Source organism: Penicillium waksmanii (assembly GCF_028829765.1).
Source record: "Penicillium waksmanii strain IBT 27052 chromosome Unknown utg000009l:1.0-4314994.0:1.0-4318279.0, whole genome shotgun sequence".
Classification (NCBI taxonomy): Eukaryota; Fungi; Ascomycota; class Eurotiomycetes; order Eurotiales; family Aspergillaceae; genus Penicillium; species Penicillium waksmanii.
Genome location: NW_026643255.1, coordinates 1900678 through 1921409, shown reverse-complemented (window position 1 = coordinate 1921409; position 20732 = coordinate 1900678). Strand labels below are relative to the sequence as shown.

Sequence of the window (20732 nt, the reverse complement as noted above, 5' to 3'; positions counted from 1 at the left end):
GTTTACGTAGGAGTATGTACATGCTGGGCTTGGCTCTTATTGGTTGCGTCGGGTTGATGTTTCTACCTCAGCCAGTCCCATGTCACGCTGTTGTATCGTTCGCATACACGAAAAATAGGGAATTAGAAAAATTTTAGGACTGTCATATACGTGATTATTTACTACTTTCCTCACAAATGGTGTAGCCAGCAATCTCCACTTCGGTATGTGGAGGAAAAGCTGTCGCGGAACGAGGCCGAGTTCGGCAGGCTACTATCTGGGTCTGGGTCTCTATCAACAGTTCTTGAATGGCTTTATTTCTAGTAATCACCGTAAAAGCGGATATGTGATTGCTTTGGGTATATTTAACTTCAATGAATACTTAGATGACCAACCAGCCCTTGTATTGCGTCTTTTTCATGCCTGGCCATGCTCGTCGTCCCTCGAGAGGACGCCACTGCACGATGAATGAGTCTGCAACTGGCAGCAACAACTTCCCCGAGACGCTGAGACTGCGAACCCGTGCCCATGATTCCACATAAATGGTTCGCAGTCGGGCAATCTCCGGCGCAGAAGCGCGGCCAGTTAGCCAGCGAGAGACGAATATGAAGAACCGGAGGATTTTAGCTGCTAGCATCATGCAGACCGCAACGGCTGGCCCATTCGTGATGATTATATCAGGGTACGGGGTCTCATGGTTGGATGGAAGCGGTTCCTGGCTGGGGAATCGCCCGGAAAGAATGAGGAGACAAGCCCAAAGGCAGTGGAGGGTCGAGAAAGGTGCTGTCAAGTATGACTGATGGACTCGTCGAGCTCTGGGTACTTGGAGGATTCGAAACGACTTGCCGGAGGTAGGAGGTTTGTCTCTGGTACAATCCTTCTTGTCCGCTAAGCTCTTGACAATTTGTTTCTCTGCAGCGCTTCTCTCAAAGATTGAAAGATTGTCGGCTGGACGATCTCGCTGGTCGGCGTTATGCTGTTGCCCTCCCCCGAGTTTGGCCTCAAATTCAGCTGCTTTATTGGCACTGAAGTTATCGCCAGACGTCGTAACATATGTTCGGTAGGTCCAGACGCTAGGGTCAAAGGCTGCTTTGTTGAGCATATAGAGCATCTCTGCAGTATGACCCCCGCTACCCAGAACAATCAAGATGTGTACCGGGGCACCGCGGCGGTCGACTTTGGGAAGCGTGGCATTTTGGGAAATAAACAGCGAGGCCACAATAATCTAGAAATATGCCGGTTAGCATTGTGAGGGTAGTTGGCAATGAGAAGTTAGCAGACAACATACAGAAATCGCGAGAAGTCCCAAGGCAGCTATCGGGACAAGGATCTTCCAAAAAAGTTCCCAGAAGACTTCCACCAGGGAAGCCATGATGTCACGGGTATATAGTCCAAGGTTCGGAGCGGAGCGGAGCGTATTGAAGCGCAATGGTCAGCGACGATAGACCCACAAACCAGAAAGCATCACGGCATAGATTCAATAAATCGCAGCAGCAGCATCAGGCCTACTAGATTGGCATTGTTGATCTTTGTAGAAAGCACCGTAGTTGTGGTGCGTCGCGGACGCGCACAACACGTGCCGTGGGCGGTCTGTGCGGGTTGTGTTCCTTCCCTTTCTGCCTCTCTGCGTTGTCCGCTCTCTCCGCCTTGGAAACTTGAAACTATTCAACAACTGCAACAGGTCGACCTTGTGCGCTTGAGATGCCCTTACCATGGCGCTCTTTTCAAAACGTCTAACCTGCTTCTATTGCGGGCGGCGCTCTAACCGGCCCGTCCAGTCGCTCAATAGCACTGTCCGAAAGTTCCACTGCGAGAATTGTGAGGCGGATAACTACCTCGACCAGGTGCGTCACCTCGACTCGAGGGAGATACCCCCGGATCATCACAATCAACCACAACTAACAACATTATGTAGAACGGAGACATCACAGACCCCCCGACCGCAGCAACAAACCCCCAGGCCTCTAGTTCTGACGCGCAAAGCCCTCGCTTCGAATCGATTGGCTTTGAAGAGTCCGACCTGTTTTGTTCCCGATGCATTCGTAACCAACATTTGTTTACCCACTCCTTGGCAGCATACCAAGCGCCCTCCGACGACCCATCTTTCGACCACGAAAATCACTATGCCCAATACCGCAGGAGTATGGAAGACCGATATCCGACTGTATGCGACAATTGCGAGCCGCGCGTGCGACAGCGAATTAAGCAGGCCGGCTATGAGGCCAAGGCGGATCACCTCAGGCGCATGATGGACCAAACCCGAGCCAGCAAAACTGCACGACAGGCAAGGAACCGTAGCTGGCAGAGCTTGCTGGTCTACGCCGGAGCTCTTGGCTACTGGGCGAGTATCTGCGGTCAACTTGCATGGGATGTGTTGGGCGCTCTGACGGCCCCCTCGTCACCCACCGCAGATACCGATGTGTCTATGGACCCATCCGTCCATTTAATGGCTTGCGTGGGTCAGACTTTAGATGGTGGGCGGATCCCAGTCGAATGTGCCTATGATCTGGCGCCACCTGCTGGTCTTGCGCTCGTGGCAGGAAGTCTGTCGCTATGGTGGAACCCACGCTTGCGCATGAAGATCGAAGGGCGCTCTGGTCGATTCAAGGGCCTCGCCGAGTACTATCAAGTACAACTTATTGTCATGGTCGTCCGATGCGTGTTTTGGTCTTTACTGAAGGACCCGTCTGCCAGTGGCATTGAAGCAACTTTGCCTGCTGCTTTGCATATGTTCATGATTCTCTTCACCCTCTTGGTATGTTTTTTTTACCCACATTATCTAGTCAAGCTAACCTTTTAGTCTGTTGTCATCTCTCGGCGCGTCATCCACTATGACACCCGGCCTCTGGTAAATTGGTCGGACAACTCTTGGGAGAGTGCGCCTCTACGGAGCACCGAAACGTCGCCTGTACCTGAATCTCGTCCTAGACCAATTCATTCGACACCGAATGCGAGCACCAGTCAAATTCGTCAGCGATTTCCGTTTGATAAACTCGGTTCCGCCCGGCCAATCGTGGAGAGTCCGCAAGTCATGTCCCCCACACCACCTCCCGAATCCGAAGACATGGACTGGACTCCGTCTGCCCCTCAAAACATCCAGCCGACAGTGAGTGTCTACCAGCGAAATCGACCATCGGCTTTCGATGGACCCTCTCCATTCCATGGCAATCTTCCAGCCGCTCCTCAACCGCCAGCGTGGACTCTCCGTAACAAGACCCCCCGTGAAACCGATCGAACAAGTCATCGAGCCTAACCCTTTTCACCGAAATCTATCACCTACCCAAAACCAATGGCAAAAGAAACCAACAAGCCTAGAACCTGTTTTCCAACCCCCCCAAGTTCTTTCCGGCAAGCGACCACGATGCTGCCACTGGCCTCGAGACCCTCTTCAACCGCGCCTTTGATCTTGGAACCGAAGAGGCCCCGAGAAGTCAATGGAATCAATCAAAGCGTCGTCCCATTTCATATGCTATCAACACACCCCGTCAGCTGGTCCTGCAGTATCTTCGGCTGTTTTTGTTGCTGGGCTCCATGACCGTATGGACATATTCCCAAAACCACCAAACCTCCATACCTGGAAACTACATTGAGACATGCGCTCTGGGCAGCGCAAGTCTGATCTCAGGCTTCGCTCTTCTGGAAGCAGTCAAGAAACCGTTGGTGCAGTGGAATGGGATGGAGATCTTGGTCTATATCACGGAACTTGGCGCTGCGATTCACTTAGGTGCCCATTTGCCCCAAGAGGCCTTTGAACGAGAGTATTTCGACCGATACGGGAAAATACTCCTTGGTTTCATGGCAGTACAGGAAATACTGAATCTGCTTGCATTCTATCGATCGGCATCGGCCGCTCCGCGACCCGAAGACCAGCAAAATGCTGCTTCGACTTCTCCGCGTCAAGAACTTTCATCCCAAGGGGCCATCGGTTGGTCTCCTGTCGGATCCCCAGTCAACAGTCCTACCATCCCCCAATCATTCTCCCCGCAACTGCAACAACAGTCCTTTGCTTCACGAGCACAACAGTTTTCTCCGCAACCACAACAATTTTCTCCGCAACAATCGGCCCCCCCTCTGTCTTTCTCATCGGCAGCCGGAGGTATATCATCCGCCCTGCCAACTGTTCCAAACTACGGAATTCCGTCCTCGCAGACCTTTGGGTCTTTCTCCTCGGGTTACAATCACAACCATAACCCACATAGCTTTACTATGGATTCGCTCAAGGCGAATGAGCCGGTTTCCGACTACGAGCAAGACTCTGATTCCGAAACTGTTGCTACCGAATTTACCACCCGCACGGATGCCACGAACCGCAATATCCGGTACGGGCGCAATCCGATCCATGAACACAACCCCCCATTCTCGCCCAGGCGTAGTGAGCTTGGGCCTGGACTTGGGGGGTTGAGTTTGGAAGATCGCCCAACCCCTCGTCGCATAACCCGCAGTCAGACCCAGCAACCGATGACACCAGGACGACGTTTCCCTAGCCGTGTTGTCTTCTGATACTATTTTTTTTTCTTTCCCCTGCTACTTTCGTTTTTCGGTATCTTGCATTTCTATCTTAGCTGTCATTTCCACTCTTACACCTGCGGCCCTTTTCATTGTCTTTTCATCGTTATTTCTGGCGCCTCTGGCGCCTCCGGCGGCCTTTTGGTCATTGAACTATCCGGCTACGCCCCCACACCGTTCATGAAAGTCTTGGTTTGAGCGAGCATCACATACATAGCGGCGGCGATTCAATTTGTTTATCTTTTTCGGGATTGGGATGCGTGTTCTTCTGGTTTTTGTACATAGCCTGGGCTACCCTTAACGATTATATGGAAACGACGACAACGATGTGCACATATCACACTCTTACTCCGCAATCTCCACAACTAACTTCGTACAACTCACACCCTGGCGTAGCTTATCCAACCCAGCATTAATAGCCCCCAAACCCTTACCCACAACACTGGGCTCCGGACTCGGCTTAACACCCCCCTTGGCCAAATTTTCCCTCAACCACGTCCCAATCCAGTACCGAAACTGCTCCAAACTCTCCTCTTCAACCATAGAGGGCATCAAAAATATCGTCTCAACCCCATTTACAACCTCCGCATCTTGAGGAACCGGAGGCGCCGACGCGATCTTGGACAATGTCGTCATGGTGATCCCTCCTCCCCTCCGAAATGCTTTCAGCACAGCCTGACAAGGCCCAAGTAGTCCAGTAGCAAGAAAACAAAATCGAATAACCAACCCATCCCTTTCCGCCGCCGAAATAATCGCATCGACAACCTGCGCATCTTTGTAATCAAATACGCGGTCCGCGCCCAGCGAACTCACGTAGTCCAGATTAACCGCCCCAGCCGTGGCATACACAGCCCCGAACGAAGATGTCGAATCATCTCGTAGAATTCGGGCTGTTTGTACACCCATTGTCCCGACACTAGACGATGCGCCCCAGATGAGGAGGGCTTCTGTTTTTTGTGCGGTAATCGGAGCTGAGTCGTCGGTCTGAGATAGTTCCCCCATACCCATGCCCATGCCCAGCCGGGGAATCCCCATCATATCCCATGCGCAGAGAGGTACCTGGACAGACACGGGCAGCGTCGACCCACGGTTCCAAGACATGGTATCAGGCAAAGCAACGCCGTGTTGCCAAGGAACGAGACAAAATTCCTGGAACGGACCATAGTCCGGATCACAGGCTTTCCAGACCGAGGCCGAGTAGGCGGCGATGCGTGTATTGGGTTTGAAGGAGGGTGGGACGTTGACACCGACTTCGAGGACGAGTCCGGCCATGTCGAAGCCGATGACCGTTGGGTAGGTAGAGGTGGGTATGAAGAGGCCCTGGTCTCGCATGATAGCGTCTGCGGGGTTGAGGGCGACTGATTTGACGGCGATTAGGAGGTCGTTCGGACCTGGTTTGGGGGTTGGACGGAGTTGGAGTGTGAATGGTTGGCCTTTTGCTGGGGTTATGGCGGCGAGGTGGGTGGTGGTGGTGGTCATTTTGGAAGGTGGAATGGATTTCTAGTATGAGATTGAATGTAGATTGACATGCAATGGGATGTGTCGGGGTATCTGGGTTTCTTAAATACTTCAAATCTTGTCATCTCATTTCATTTCATGTTCGACTTCTCTAGTTTTATAGATGTAGTAATCGCAGCCAATCATCATCCTTTGCTCCCGAGAAGCGGTTAGCGTAGATCTCCAAATGGCGTTAGCGTGTGGGGGCTATTAGGTGAATCTTCACCTGCACCTCCTCTTTCTAGGTCTTGGGGATCATGAAAATTTCCCAACCCTTTTGAGGGACTAGGTAGACTGGCTACCTGATTGAGAATGGCCCCGAATATTTCCGGCGAGTTAAAGAATCGGGGGGCATAGAACTCGACAGAGATCGAGATATGGCTGCCGAAATTGCAAACTCCGAAAACTCAAGGTGGGTGACTCGCGATTTGATAAGATTGATCACCAGCAGGGTTGGCTGAACCCATTTCCTCTATCCGTTAGTGCGATGAAGGCAAGCCACATTGCAATAAATGCCGCTCATATGGGGTGTCATGCAACTTTATGTCTAACGTCCCCGATTTACATCCCATCGCTGCCGATTCAGAGACTCGGAGTTTACTGGTGGTCCGAGGAAAGATACAGCTCCAACCCCCTGTTACTAGTGCTATTTGGACATCTGATGGAGTTTCATCTTATCAGTTAAATGCAAAGTGCCAAGACTTCATCACACGCTATCTTGGGCGAAGTCTCATCAGAGTCATCTCTCCAGATGACCCCAACATGATACATGTTAACCGGAGGCTTTTGAAACTAGCATTCACCGTGAGTATTGATCACACCTGTTCTCCCCTTTTAGTGCATAAAACAAGTAAAAAGTTACCCACGGCCCCGAAATCGACTAATACAACGCTCACAGCACCCTTTTTTAATGCACGCCTCTCTAGCAGTGGCACTTACATATGACCGCCACCTAAATAAATCAATAAGCTGCCACCGCAGCCTCGAAGAGTGCTACCACTGGTCTCAAAGCACAACTCTCCTCAACAAGCGATTAAGAGAACCTATAGAAGCAAAAGATAAAGATCCAATTTGGGGCACAGCGGCTGCTCTTGCCATCCTATCATTCTCGTCCCCCGATGCATGCACGCCAAAAGAATCATGGCCTATGAAATCCTCCGCTCGCTCCGACCTGGATTGGTTGCGCATGAGCAAGGGCAAAAATTCGCTATGGCATATCGTCGACCCGCTACGGTCGGACAGTATTTTCAGCGTCATGGCGGAGACCTTTGCTCTGATGTTTTCCCCGTTACCGGAAAGTGGAATCGATGGTATACCAAGTGCCTTGGTTAACATATGCCTCCTTGGAAAATCATCTACTGCGAAGAATAATCCTTATTTTTACGCCGCCCATGCAGTGTCCCGAATTCTGGATATCCCGGAGAGCGACATCTCAACGGGAAATACTCAAATATTTACGCTTAGTATTCATGGGCATTTCGAAGGTCTGTTGCAAGCAAAGGACCCGGTAGCACTCCTGCTGCTCTATCTATGGTACTGCAAAGCAGGTCGCAGTATATGGTGGATTGAGCTCAGAGCTAGAGTGGAATGTCCTTCTATTTGCTCGTATTTACGGAAATACCACAAAGATAACCTTGCAATACGGGAATTCCTACCTGGTGGTGCTCTCGCTGGTCAATGGGGTTGATTAGAGGTTGGCCGCGAATTACGTCATACATCGTCGTGCTCTTTGGCTGTACTTTTTTGTGATTAAATATCAACGCCTTTGCTCCAGGGTGAGCGCAATGAATACTGGGATTTCCCTGATACTTATGCTCATAACTGGCGTTCAAGCTTTACAGTGGCGCCGCAAAAGTCTCCGGTCCCTTGTTGACTGTCCTAGTCTTCGCCTTCTTATGGCAAATTAGTAGTTACCCAAGATAGAATAGATAGGCCAATTTATTTTTATCGTACGTAGCTACTAGGCTGCCATAAAAAGGTGGGAAATAATCGTGGGCAATAGGGGGTTGGAAAACCTTTGTAGCGCCACTGTACAGATCTATTTTAGAGGAACTCTAGAAACTTATCAAACATAAGACTTCCCACCGCGATTGGTAGCTACCAACATCGGAATGAGTCCTCTTAACTTCCGTCCCGTCCCTGAAACTACTCAGGCTTCCCAAAATACATCTCACACCCAGGTTGACAAGTCGTGGAAGCCTGTGGGTATGGTTCCTGGGTCGTTATAGGCCAAATCCATTTAACTAGAACGCCCATAATCTTGAGGCACTTTTTCTCGTGAAGTGCATCGATAGGCTTGGGTTTCGTTGAATCTTTAACAGCAAGTCATCCGAAGTCTAACCCCGCATACTGCGTACTGCGCATAACCGCGTACACCGAGTCCCCAATTCACCCAGCCTCCGACGACCATTTTTTTTCGGTGCAGATTTTTCTTGTAAAAAGTTAGCAGGTGAGTCACAGCACGACTGCAATCAAATGAAGTTGGCCGCAGCTAAATGTAGTTGTGACCCTCGCGTCTAACCAGGGGTGGGCGGCAGAGTTGGCCAATGATGGGCATTGAGAGCGCATTTTGGTGATCGGCACGGCAGTTCCCGAAACCTTAATGCCGGATAAGCGCGCGGCGCTTCCCAAACTAGATCCGCTCAACATTCACTGTCGACGCCAGATTCATTGTCGCCATCGACACATTCACTGTCGGCTCTGTCAGCCCTGTAGTATATAAGGCCTTCCCGTTTTCCCTCCTGATTTTTCTTTTCTTTCCTCCTCCATCTCCCCTCTCTTCTTCTCATCCCCCCTCCAGCACTCCATCTCATCCCAAACCCCCTCTCGCTCTTTGTCATCCTACTTCATCCAGCACCTTACTTCATCCACCTCCATCATATATTTACCTTTTTGCTTTCCACCTCCCTCTCTCTACATCATCTCCTCTTATATCATCACCCTTCCCCTTCCTTATCATCTCACTTTATCATCCTCCATCCATCCTCTTCTTATATAACCTTCCCCCATCTACCTTTACCATATTTCTTAAACATATCTCTTCAACATATCTCTTCATCCTGTCCACACAAACACATCCTCTCTTCATCATTCCATTTCATTATCCTCCATCTCATGGCATCTTCCTGCATCCACCTCCATGACTCCCTTCCATCATGTCTCCTCGATCCTTCCATTTTGATTCCATGTTTGCATCCAACCCCCCCCGGGATGCATTCCTCACCAGTCACTTCTACACACTCCACACAGGCAAGGCATCCCCCACTCCAGTCACTCTGGTAGCTTCTCCGGAGCCATGGCTTTTTTCTTTTTTGACCAATTCAAGTCCTTGCCGGCCATCGCTGACGGAAGCTGTCGGTCTCCTCCTACTTTTCTACAGGTTCGGTTCCAACCATTCAACCGGGAGATTCCCCGGAATTGCCGCAGGTAAGGCATCCTTCCCTTCTTTTTCCCACTCATCACTTTTCCCGACTTGCATTTTGCCTGTCTGCCCCCACTTTCTTGTCAGGGACTTCCCACGGACCGCCTTCAAGCAATGCTTGGAGGTTGGTGGATTTGCACTTGCATCTGCACTCGTACTTCCCTCCCCAAAGCTGTCCGGCTGTTGGACTTCCCTGCCCGCTTTTCATCTCCGCAACTTTTGACTCGGTGAACAAGGTGTCAGACCTTACCAGCATTTAAAACCAGCTGACGCCTCCAGTACTTCCAGGTTTCCCGACACTCAAGACTCGAGCTTCTCATATCCACAGGTAAGGCATCCTTCCCCCTCTCTTCCCATTTGTCATTTTCCACTTCCCATTGCCGCGATTCGCGTTGTCTCACTTGCACCTTGTTGTCCGGCTTTCTTGGGACTCTCCTTCGGACCAATACGTGGTGTTGGTGGACTCACGGCAAGTCCCTCTCCAGAGCCGTCCGGTGGTGGTGGGCAGGAGGTCCCTATCCAGAAAGCTATTCACCTCCGCAACTACTTTGACCGCGATGGCGCGCGTACAAGGTCTAAGACCTTACCAGCTTGACAACCAGCTGACGCCTTCAGTCTTCTTCTCAGGTCCCTCGGCGTTCCTACGCTTCACGCATTTGGTCCACTTGGTGCTTGCGCCGCACCGACTCCTCGCTCCATGGGATGGGCTACTTCGACTCATTTTCAAGGCAAGACTTCCTTGTTCCTTTTTCCTTTATCATGTCTCGATTGGTTCCCCTCGAAGCTCTTCGACATTGATTGCCTCCATGCTATTGCTCCCTTGACTTGCCAGCTCCGTGCTGACGGAGACTATTCTCCAGGTTTCACTACTACCTTCTCCGGTGATCATTGAACGCTGTCACTATTGCCATCTTGGAGGTAAGGCATCCTCGACCTTGCCCCTGTCCTTCCCAAGAGTTTCCGCTAGCAGGATATACACTTTGACCCAACTTGACGACTTAAGTCCTTACCAGCTTCTTGCTGACAAGAGACTCATTCTCTAGGTACTCCACGGGCCACAGCCTGCTGTCGCCTCGACTGGCCTTTTAGCCTTTCAGAATCTTTCCAGGTGAGGCATCCTCGACCTCTGCCCTGTGTTACACAGGCGCATTTCCCTCAGGGCCTTTCGACATATTTCTCTTCGACGTTTCGACTTTTGCGACACTGCCACGGGTATAAGTCCTCACCGGCATTGCTGATAAAAAAGTCTCACCAGGTTCCTTCACCGATCACCCCATTCACAACTTCAGCCTGTTCCCCGATTGTTCCAGGTGAGGCGTCCTCGACCTTCCCTCAGGGCCTTTCGACACACTGCCCTTTGATTTCGACTTTCACGACACTGCCACGGGTGTAAGCTACCTCACCAGCATCATGCTGATAGGAGACTCTTCTCCGGCCTTTTCTTCCAGGTCACCATTCTCGCCGATGCCTCTGACATCGCATCGCTTGGGAGCTCTCGAGCCTGATCACTCCATTGACTATTGTCAACTCTCTACTCTTCCAGGTGAGGCGTCCTCGACCTTCTTCTCCTCTCCGACTCTTTGGGAGCATTGAAATTTTGACAACATTCGACTCGGCCATTCGAAACTGCTACGGGTATAAGTCCTCACCGGCATTGCTGATAAAAAGTCTCCTCTAGGTTTTTCTCCCCGCATTCGCTGGTTAATTCTTCCATTGGCTTCATTCATATTCTCTGCTCGGAATATTTCCAGGTGAGGCATCCTCGACCTTTGCTCTGTTCTACACAAGCCCATCCCCACCTCCAAGGGCTCTTGACACACCTACCTCCAACTTCAACAACCTGCTACGGGTGTAAGCCCTCACCGGCATTGCTGATAAAAAATTGTCTCTAGGTTTCATCTCTCCAATCCTTCGGGTTATTCATTGCATCGAAGTCTTTGGCCCTGGGCAGCATCTTCCAGAAGAGGCGTCCTCGACCCTTCCCTTGTTTTTACACAAGCGATCCCCCCTCAGGGATTTCCGACACACTTCCCTTCGACTTTGACGTTAGCATCAACTTCCACAACCTGCCACGGGTATAAGTCCTCACCGGCGTTGCTGATAAAAAAGTTGTCTCTAGGTTCCGAACATTCATCCATCAGGCACGTCGGCTGAATGGCACCTCCAGGTAAGGCCCCCTCGACCCTTCCCTTTATTATACACAAGCGCATTCCCCCGGGGCCTTTCGACACCTTTCCCCTTGACTCCGACTTCACAACCTGCCACGGGTGTAAGTCCTTACCAGCGTCATGCTGATAAGGGACTTTCTTGTCTAGGTTCCGGAATCGTCTTCCAACCAGAGGGCCTGGTGATCGAAGTTGTGTCTTCTAGGTAAGCTGGTCCCGGCCAGATCTTACCTTTCACTTTTGCACAGTCGGATAAACTCCTGTGCATCGACAAGAGCTTTACTAACTTCTTGTCAATGGTGTCAGATTCCTCCAACTTCTAGCAGACTTCCAGAGTTTCACTTCCCTCCTGGCCATACTCTCCAGGTAAGCTGACCCCGGTCAGATCTTGCCTTTCACCATTGGTGGTCGCAGAGACCGTTATGCTTCGGCAGAACTTGGGCTAACGTGATGTCAATGGTGTCAGCCCTCTGATAGGGGAGTTTACTTTCAAGTCGGTGGTTAGACTCTCTGGCTGTCCACCTAAGTAGGACATCATCCATCTTAAATTCCTTATCTTGCAATGGTCCTGACTTCAGACTAATAAATCGTCTTTACCGAACAGTTATCTGTGTTCATCTTTCTTCCATGTTCTGCCAGCCGGCCTTGTTTGGTGCTCACCCTTTGCGGTGAAACAACTTAGGTGAGGCATCTTCGAAACCCTGGGGCACGTAGATATAGATTTTTGGGTGAACGAGAATTTAGCTGCAGCATTGGACAGAGGGAGTAGGCCTCACCAGCAATTGGGCTGACCCAAGATGTTTCTCCTACAGGTCTTTCGATTCATTCAGCTTCAGCAAAATTCTCCAGGTAAGGTTTACTTGAGTGTTTACCACGTCTTCGAGTCACAGAGCTTGGCGGTACACCGGTTCAAACCGAAGTGTGTGCAGAGCTTGGTGGTGCTTGTCACGAACCAAGGGGTGCGCAGAGTTCGGCAGTTCCTGTACAAACCAAGGAGTGTGACCGAAGGGTGTTCATGTTGACGGTTGTAATATGCTCCTTACTTGGCCCTTGGCTAATTGAAGGGTTGTTTCCTTAAGGTTTACAGAATTTCCGACCGCATGTGACAGAGCCGAGTTCCAATACTCGTTTGTTTTCGAAACTAGAAGAAGTGCTCCTTTCCTTTTGTACATGGCTTGCCGCGTATAGTTTAGAATCCCAGGTTTTCATTTGATAGAAACACAGTTCGGTTTTGTTGTGCTTGTACTCTCCCCTCCTCTGGCATCTCTTATTGTTAGTGTAGCCCAGTAGATATCCTGACCGGGGCTCTGCTGTGGCATGTGAAGTGAACCATGGCATATCTCTAGCGCACTCATCACCCTGCGCTTATGGAGCGCCGTACCTGGCTGTGTGCACCAATTACCTTATAGCAAAGCCCATTACCATCTCTCGCCTCGCTCTTGGCGCTTACCCCTCACCTCCGTCAACCTGTGACCCGTCTTCGTTTTCTCTCCAGCTTCCCAACCTTGATAGAAGATTGCTGACGATCTCGCATACTTTGAATATGGAATCGCTTTCTAGCGCAACAAGCCTTATTGCAGTCATCCAATTAACCCGAGCCATCACTCGAATATGTCGGAGTTACCTCAGTATCAATAAAATTCAAGAACCAAGGGAATATATTCTCGGCCTGAAAGAGGAAATCGCCGCCCTCTCCGAGACACTTGAACCACTCGAAAGGCATCTTCACAAGCAAAACCCTACAAAAGCCAGTACTGCCCAAAATCTGGTCGAGAATATCGCCAAATGCTCTGCAATTCTCAAAAGTTTAAAGGACAAAATCGACCCAGAAACAACGCAGACACTGATGATGAAATGGGGATTCCAGTATTTGGAATGGCCAATGAAAGTTGACGAAGTAACAAAGATTATTCGTGAAATCGAGAGATACAAAACCTCATTCTGGTTATCGTTACTGCTGAACCAAACGTATGTGTAAATTTGGCACTTTGACATCATGATGTGAAGGAGCTAACTCATAATTCAGGCAATCTACCCATCTTCTGATCAACCAGAAGATAGACCTTAGCCGGTTACACATCGCCAAAGGCGCGGCCTTTAACGACTACGGAAATCAACATACCGAATGCCTCCCAGGAACCCGGGTGGAGCTACTACGCAAAATTGATCACTGGATCGAGACTCATAAAGGGAAATGCATATTCTGGCTAACTGGCATGGCTGGAACAGGAAAGTCAACTGTTGCTCGGACTATTTCCAGTCGTCTGAAGGAGCAGGGTATCCTTGGGGCAAGCTTCTTCTTTAAAAAGGGCGAACAAGACCGAGGAAATGCAAAACTGCTCTTTTCGACGCTGGCGAAACAATTAGGAGGTACTATACCTCAGCTTCTTCCCAGCATCCAAAATGCAATTAAGGACGATCCAGATATTTCAGGAAGAGTGCCTAAAGAACAATTTGAGAAGCTCATACTGCAGCCACTCATTTCCCTTAACTCGGGCTCAACTTCAATCATGCTGATCGTGATTGATGCACTAGATGAATGCGACCAAGTTGATCATGTCCGAGACATTCTCGAACTTCTACCATATGTGCAGGAATCACGCTCAGTACAACTCCGATTTCTGCTAACAAGCAGACCGGATCTACCCATCAGGCTGGGGTTCCAAGGTACTATAGATCATCATCAACATCTGATGATCCACAAGATCTCGAGTCCTGTGATAGAACACGATATCAGACTATATTTTGAAAATGAATTCTTGCGGTTGCAGCAAGAGCGCGACCTCCCGACAAACTGGCCAGGGGTCAGGACGATAAATACACTAGTCGAGAGAGCTATCCCATCCTTCACTTCCATCACTACGCTTTTTCGATTCATCAGTGACGACCGCTGGAGCGCTACAGAGCGCCTCGAAGTTATCCTCAGTGACCAAACTAAATACGTTGCAAAGATGGAGGGTATATATACTCCCATATTAAATCGACTTCTCTCAAATGAGAATGAAGAGGAATCCCGACAACTGGTACACGGGTTTAAGAATACAATCGGAATTCTCATTCTTCTTGCTACTCCGTTATCGGCAAATTCCCTTGCGAAGCTTCTGAAGATGGAAACCGACAAAATCCAGAAACAATTCAAACTGTTCCACTCGGTCCTTGATGTTCCTGCCAGGCCAGATGAGCCGGTCCGGATCTTACATATTTCATTTCGAGATTTTATTCTCGATAACAAACAGAAAGGAAAGCCATTCTGGGTAGATGGGAGATTGGTGCATGAGAAACTGACTGTACAATGCCTCAAGGTCATGCAAGATGGTCATTATGGACTACGAAAGAATATCTGCAACTTGCAAAATGATACCACACAGCGAGACAACGTTGATAATGATACTATCAATCGCTGCCTACCATCGGAATTGCAATATGCCTGCCGATATTGGGTACATCACTTGGTACAGAGCCACAGCTCGGCCAATGAGCTTAGTACTCATGCTCTCTCATTTCTTGAATCACACTTTCTCCATTGGGTTGAAGCGATGAGCCTTCTGGGTATCATATCCGAAGTCATTGAAATGATCCAGAGACTACGCTTAGCAATGCAGGTACGCAGAGTTAGAGTCCTTCCTAGAGTGCATTAGCCCATACTGACGAAGATAGGCTGAAAGAGATCATGAAATATCGGGCTTCTTGCATGACGCTTGGCATTTTATTCTTCGAAATCAGCAGATAGCTGACACTGCACCCCTTCAGCTTTACTCAGCAGGGCTGGTGTTTATTTCAGAAGATTCTATAATCAGGAGAAATTTCAAAAATGAATTATCAACCTGGAATCAACTATCTACAGTTAAAAGAACATGGAATGGGCGTTCCAGTTGGCTTAACTTAGTCTCCTTCTCACCGAACGGTCAACTACTGGCGTCCGGCGCAGATGATAACACTATTGAGCTCTGGGATCCCCGGACGGGCGAACTGCGCCAAACACTCAAGGGCCATTCCAGTTGGATTACCTCAGTTGAATTCTCACCGGACGGTCAAATGCTGGCGTCTGCCGCCTGTGATGATACGGTTAAGCTCTGGGATCCGCGTACGGGCGAGTTGCGCCATACGCTCGACGGCCATTTCAATGAGGTTCATAATGCCACCTTCCTACCGGACGGTCAACTGTTCGGTTCTGGCTTCGATAACAACACTGTCATGAGATGGGATGCCCGTACGGGTGAGCTGCTCGAGTTAATCAAATGAGCTGCGCCAGGCGCTCGAGGGCCTCTATCATTGGATTGGACTGGGCTGATAGACACGGGTTGTCAATTGTCTTGACTCAAAAGCAGTGGGTCGTTGAAATAGATGGATTTGGTAATGTGCAAAGTGGATTCGGTCGCGAAGGACTCAACTTGAAGCAAATATAACACTAAGGAGTTTCAGGATATAAAAAGCCTAAAATTGGGTGGAATTCACTGAAAGTTTGAACTCAAGCGATTTAAATGCCGCATTTTTGAATCTAGAATTATCTTTCTGTTCTTACACCAGTGCCAATTTTGGCATACTTCCGTAAAAAGTGGGATGATCCATGGCTTTGCCAATTTCTGGCAGAATCAGCCTCACTGGAATGTATTGTACCTAAAACACAGTTTGCGGCTCTCTGGAGTCTGAAAAGGGTTATAGAGCTATACTCCCATGGTAGCTTGACATCGCTCGATTTGGTGTAGACTTGAAGATACTAACTACAATATGTAACTCAGGCTCGAGGCTACAGTGAACAGCGAACTGCATGCCCAGAGGGAAAATCAAGGTGCCTCGAAAGGCCAACAGCATTCATTCAGACATGGTGAGCTCCGAAGAGGCCCAACAGGTTAGGATAATCATATACAATATAGAATATACAAAAGAAGAAAACCATGGGGGAATGTGATACAAAGTACACGTTTTTTCCTCGTTTTACCTCGCTAAGGTTCTCGGAAAGAAGCAAAAACGGTCAAAAATCACCAGAGGAACGCCAGTGGCCCTGACGGCGTCTAGATCTGCCCTGTGCCGTGGGCGATGTTGCGGGCGAGGGTGCTGGCAGAGGCCACTGCCCGGCATTGAAGAAACGGGAGACGCGGCGCCAGGGGGAGTCGGGGGCGGGCTGTGCCACGATATGTTAGAATGTGCGCAAAAGGCTCTAGTTTCACGGAGACCATTATTTTCAACGTACGAGGTGTTTTTACCCTCTTGGGGCTCAGTAAGCGCCTTGTTCGGCTGAGGAGGGAGAGGGGACCTCGAACAGAACTACACTGCTGCCGTGAGCAACAGCACTATGACCACCATAATGTTGATGGGGGCTGCGTAAGCCTTCAGGACATCCAGTCCTGGGGAGTGAGTCTGGTAGTGGTGGTGGTGGTGGTGGTGGTGGTGGTGATAACCACCAGGTTCTTGGGAATGCTCTCCATCTTGAGGCAATGGGGCTTGAGGAGATGCTGAAGAAGAAAACATGAGGCACTGGAGAAACTACTAAGTCTGTTTATATCTACAATGGACTTGGTGACTGGTAGGGAAGGAACTAAGCAGAGTAGGTACGACCGTATAGACGAATGTAGGTACTAGTAGTATCGTAACTTGAACACATCACTGGCTCCTTCGTGCTGACTCTGCTGGGTGAGCAGCTGATCAATTCTATGGAATGGCTAATAAGTTCAACTCATCATCAATGTCGTCTAGTATTAAAAGTGGTCTTTCGCAGGCTATTAGTATATTCCCGGTTCCGACAGAGGCAAGAACAGTCGCATCTTTCATGAGTGTTTTGGTCCACCTCTACACGGACTGGAAGGAAGCGCTGGACTAATATTTTCACTCATTGAACGGGGCTAGGGCTCGAAGCCTGTGTAATCCCAATTTATGTAGTATTGCAAGACTACTATCAAAGACTCGGATAATCTCCATGTACATGCATCAATTCCTACACCGCATGCTCACGATGAGCCTGGGTCGGCTGATCATTCGCCTCAAGAGCCTTGTCTCCTTGATCAATACTCACCGTCCTGTCACCGTATTCTCCGGCGAGTTCGGGATCAGCACTCTTGTGCTGGACAAGCTGGGTAACGCCAAAGAGCTCATCCATTTTCTCAAGAGACAAACCTAAAACCAGAAATTAGTAAAAGATCCCCTTGTCAAAGAAAAAGCGAAATTTCTTCAACTTACCCTTCGTCTCCGGAATGAAGAACCAGACGAAGATAAACATCGAAAAGCAGAAGCAGGAGAAAATAATGTATGTTCTGTAATTGAGGTCAGTGAAATGGCCCGCCACAGGAAGCCAAGGGAAACTTCAAAACAACTTGAAGGTGATAATCTTACCCGTATCCGTTTGAACCAACAGTAGCAAGCATATTAGGCACAGCCCTCGCAACAACAAAATTAAACAACCACTGCGTCGCAGCACCAAACGCAACATTCAACGACCTCAATCTCGCAGTCGGGATCTCAGAAACATAAATCCAGCACACGGGCCCCCAACCGAATTGGAAAAACGCCGCGAAAAGGAATATACATACGAGCGCGACATAGCCGGCGGGAATCACGGGGGCCCCCTCGACGGGTGGTGCGATGCGAATGTATAGACCGATGTAGAGCATTGCCAAGCCTTGCGCGATGGATGTCCAGAGGAGAGAGCGGCGGCGGCCGAGGGAGTCGGCGACGAATATGAGGAATACGCCGCAGCTGACCATTTTTACGATACCGTAGACGCCTGTTGCGAAGAGGTTTGTTGCTGTGCCGTTTATTCCTAGCTGTTGGTTTGTGGCTTGTGGTTAGATTTTGGTTTTCGAGTTATATGGGCCCTTTGAAGCTTACATTCTTGACTGTGGAAAATTGTTAAATTCAAACTTCAGAAAACAGTTGCGGGCACTTCTTGAGAAGGAGGGGAGGGGGTTGAACTCACAGATTTGCGGACTGTAGTAATTGATCGCATTAGTACCAGTCATCTGCTGGCAAATCATCAAAACAATCGAAATAATCGCACGCTTCCGATTCCCCGGAATAAGCCACATCTCCTTCATAAGATCCCAGAACCCCGAGCCCGCGATGAGAGCACGCTCCTGCTCCAACTGCAGCGCAATGGCATTGAACTCCTCTTCCAGGTACGGATGATCTGGAGGCAGATTGCGGACCTTGCAGAGCGTTGCGCGGGCCTCTTCCCATCTATCTTGTTTCGCGAGCCAACGGGGCGACTCGTCGCAGAGAAGCATTCCGAAGAACAGGAGGACGGCGGGGAGTGCTTGCATGGCTAGGGGGACGATGTAGGTTGAGTTTCCGGTCATGTGTTGGACGGCTCCGTAGTTGATCCAGAATGCGAGCATAATTCCCATTGTTATGAAGAGTTGGTATAGACCGGTTAGACCACCTCGAATTGCTCGGGGTGCGTTTTCGGAGACGTAGAGAGGGTTAATCATTGATGCGGCTCCGACTCCAAACCCGGTGATAAGGCTAGGGATATGGTGTTAGTTGGCCCATATCGAGTTGAGAGGGACCGAATGACATACCGTCCAATGTACATGGCCTCCAAATGGCCGGCCGCGGCGGTCTGCATAACGACTCCAATAATGCCAATCACGGCAGATCCAATGAGGGCTTTCTTCCTGCCCCATTTATCGGCGCAGGGCGAGGCTATCAGGGCACCAAAGAAGCATCCAGCTTGGAGGGTGGAGACGATGTTGGCTGAGAGATTTGCTAGCGCAACCTTGTCCGTACCTTCCAGGCCATATGTCCTAAGAGGAGAGATATTAGATGAGTTTTCGATAGCCTGGGCCAGAAGGAGTGACTCACGCTTTGAATGGATCCATCGTTAGGACACCGCCGATAATACCGGAGTCCATTCCAAAAAGCATTCCTCCACAGCATGCCTACATAAGGTATTAGCGACGACAAGGTACAATGGGTAAAAGGGTATTAGCTACTACTCACCGAACACGCCAAGGCATAAACTCTCCACCCATAGATCTCTTTAGGATCAGTTCTCATCGCCTCATTGTGGACGATCTTTTTAAGAATCCACGACATGGCGAGAGTGAGTAAAGACCTCCCAGAGGTCTGTTGTTTTGTCAAAAAGAAAGTAAAAGATACCCCAAGAGTGATGAAGAAGAATGAGATTCACTGCAAGGCAGGGAAGGAGCTCAGCTCAGAACTATCCCGCGCAAACACAGACTATTTGAATCCCTCGACGGCAATAGACAAAAAAGAACCAAAGGCAGGACTGAGCGAGCAATGGATAGCCGACGGGTACTGACTGATCGATCTAGCGAGTTGCGACAAAGCGGGAGTTAGAAAAAAAAGAGCTCGAGCTCGAGCGAGACGAGCATGCCATATAAGAAGGTGTCACCCGAGTTCACACTGTGGAAAGGCCAAGCAGCTTGGCCCGCGCAGATTGCCATCATGAGAGGTGGAAAGCGATACGAAACAAGGCGAGCAAAGACGGGGGAAATAGGTCCACGAATCCGGGATCGCTCTGCAAGGTCAAAGTCATGCAAAGCCACTGACTGAGCACATGCCCAGAGCGCGGGAAAAATGCATTATGCCAAGGGAGACAAAGGGACAGAAGGGGGGGGATGTCCTTGTTTCCCCAGCTTTCTGGATGAGCGGGGGTGTGTGGGGGTGGTTTAAGGTTGGCGAGGATAGTGGGGAATCACTCAATGCGACATCAAGGTATTCTACAGAGTGTGATCGATTCGTAACAGGCTATGGGGGTACGGAGTTCACGACTGATCTAGGCGAATGGGGACTAATTGGGTTAGATTTTAGCATTAGCCGGTCAATAGGCGATCCCTGCTTTGTTTGATGTTGCGGGGGTTTTTAGCTGGGATTAGGGCTTGCTTGGCGGGTGAGATGAGATTGGGCTGGATCAGCCACTATACCATTGTGATGAGTGTCAGTGGATATACAAGTGCCGAGTAGTTTGTTGGAACTATCTATTCGCTTGATTTGATACAGTTATACGGAGTACTGGAACTTGCATTGGGTCTTTTTGCTTACTTGTTGGCGGATCGAGCGTTACATCCATGGATGCTAGGCGAATCAGTGTACACACTCTCACCCAAGCAAGAAATGGGTTGATGGAAAAATATGAGAAGGCTGATTATCTGCATACATCAGATCTAATTATAGCTCCAGTAAGTGCAAGTAGTACAAGTAGTATCTAC

The 20732-nt window shown here is 49.6% G+C and overlaps 6 protein-coding genes across 6 annotated transcripts; 3 read left to right on the top strand and 3 right to left on the bottom strand.

Moving 5' to 3' along the window:
* Positions 1-361: 361 nt before the first annotated feature.
* N7481_011092 (glycosyltransferase family protein) lies at positions 362-1351 on the bottom strand (the record flags this gene model as incomplete). Its single annotated transcript, XM_057270311.1, has 2 exons — positions 362-1204; positions 1268-1351. 2 exons carry the CDS (start codon positions 1349-1351, stop codon positions 362-364), a joined length of 927 nt encoding a protein of 308 aa, XP_057117485.1.
* A 340-nt stretch (positions 1352-1691) lies between these two features.
* N7481_011091 (uncharacterized protein) lies at positions 1692-4479 on the top strand (the record flags this gene model as incomplete). Its single annotated transcript, XM_057270310.1, is given in 5 exon segments — positions 1692-1823; positions 1895-2734; positions 2780-3085; positions 3156-3299; positions 3319-4479. 5 exon segments carry the CDS (start codon positions 1692-1694, stop codon positions 4477-4479), a joined length of 2583 nt encoding a protein of 860 aa, XP_057117484.1.
* A 351-nt stretch (positions 4480-4830) lies between these two features.
* On the bottom strand, positions 4831-5964 carry N7481_011090 (zinc-binding alcohol dehydrogenase family protein; the record flags this gene model as incomplete). The annotated part of the gene is made up of 1 exon (XM_057270309.1): positions 4831-5964. One exon carries the CDS (start codon positions 5962-5964, stop codon positions 4831-4833), a length of 1134 nt encoding a protein of 377 aa, XP_057117483.1.
* Positions 5965-6359: 395 nt separating this feature from the next.
* Positions 6360-7669, top strand: N7481_011089 (uncharacterized protein; the record flags this gene model as incomplete). Its single annotated transcript, XM_057270308.1, has 3 exons — positions 6360-6398; positions 6466-6786; positions 6881-7669. The coding sequence occupies 3 exons, from the start codon at positions 6360-6362 to the stop codon at positions 7667-7669; spliced, it is 1149 nt and encodes a 382-aa protein (XP_057117482.1).
* A 5442-nt stretch (positions 7670-13111) lies between these two features.
* Positions 13112-15810, top strand: N7481_011088 (NACHT and WD repeat domain-containing protein; the record flags this gene model as incomplete). Its single annotated transcript, XM_057270307.1, has 3 exons — positions 13112-13536; positions 13595-15170; positions 15226-15810. The coding sequence occupies 3 exons, from the start codon at positions 13112-13114 to the stop codon at positions 15808-15810; spliced, it is 2586 nt and encodes an 861-aa protein (XP_057117481.1).
* A 1690-nt stretch (positions 15811-17500) lies between these two features.
* N7481_011087 (sugar porter family MFS transporter) lies at positions 17501-19596 on the bottom strand (the record flags this gene model as incomplete). Its single annotated transcript, XM_057270306.1, has 8 exons — positions 17501-17679; positions 17743-17816; positions 17896-18326; positions 18391-18398; positions 18479-19023; positions 19080-19304; positions 19363-19439; positions 19501-19596. 8 exons carry the CDS (start codon positions 19594-19596, stop codon positions 17501-17503), a joined length of 1635 nt encoding a protein of 544 aa, XP_057117480.1.
* Positions 19597-20732: the final 1136 nt, after the last annotated feature.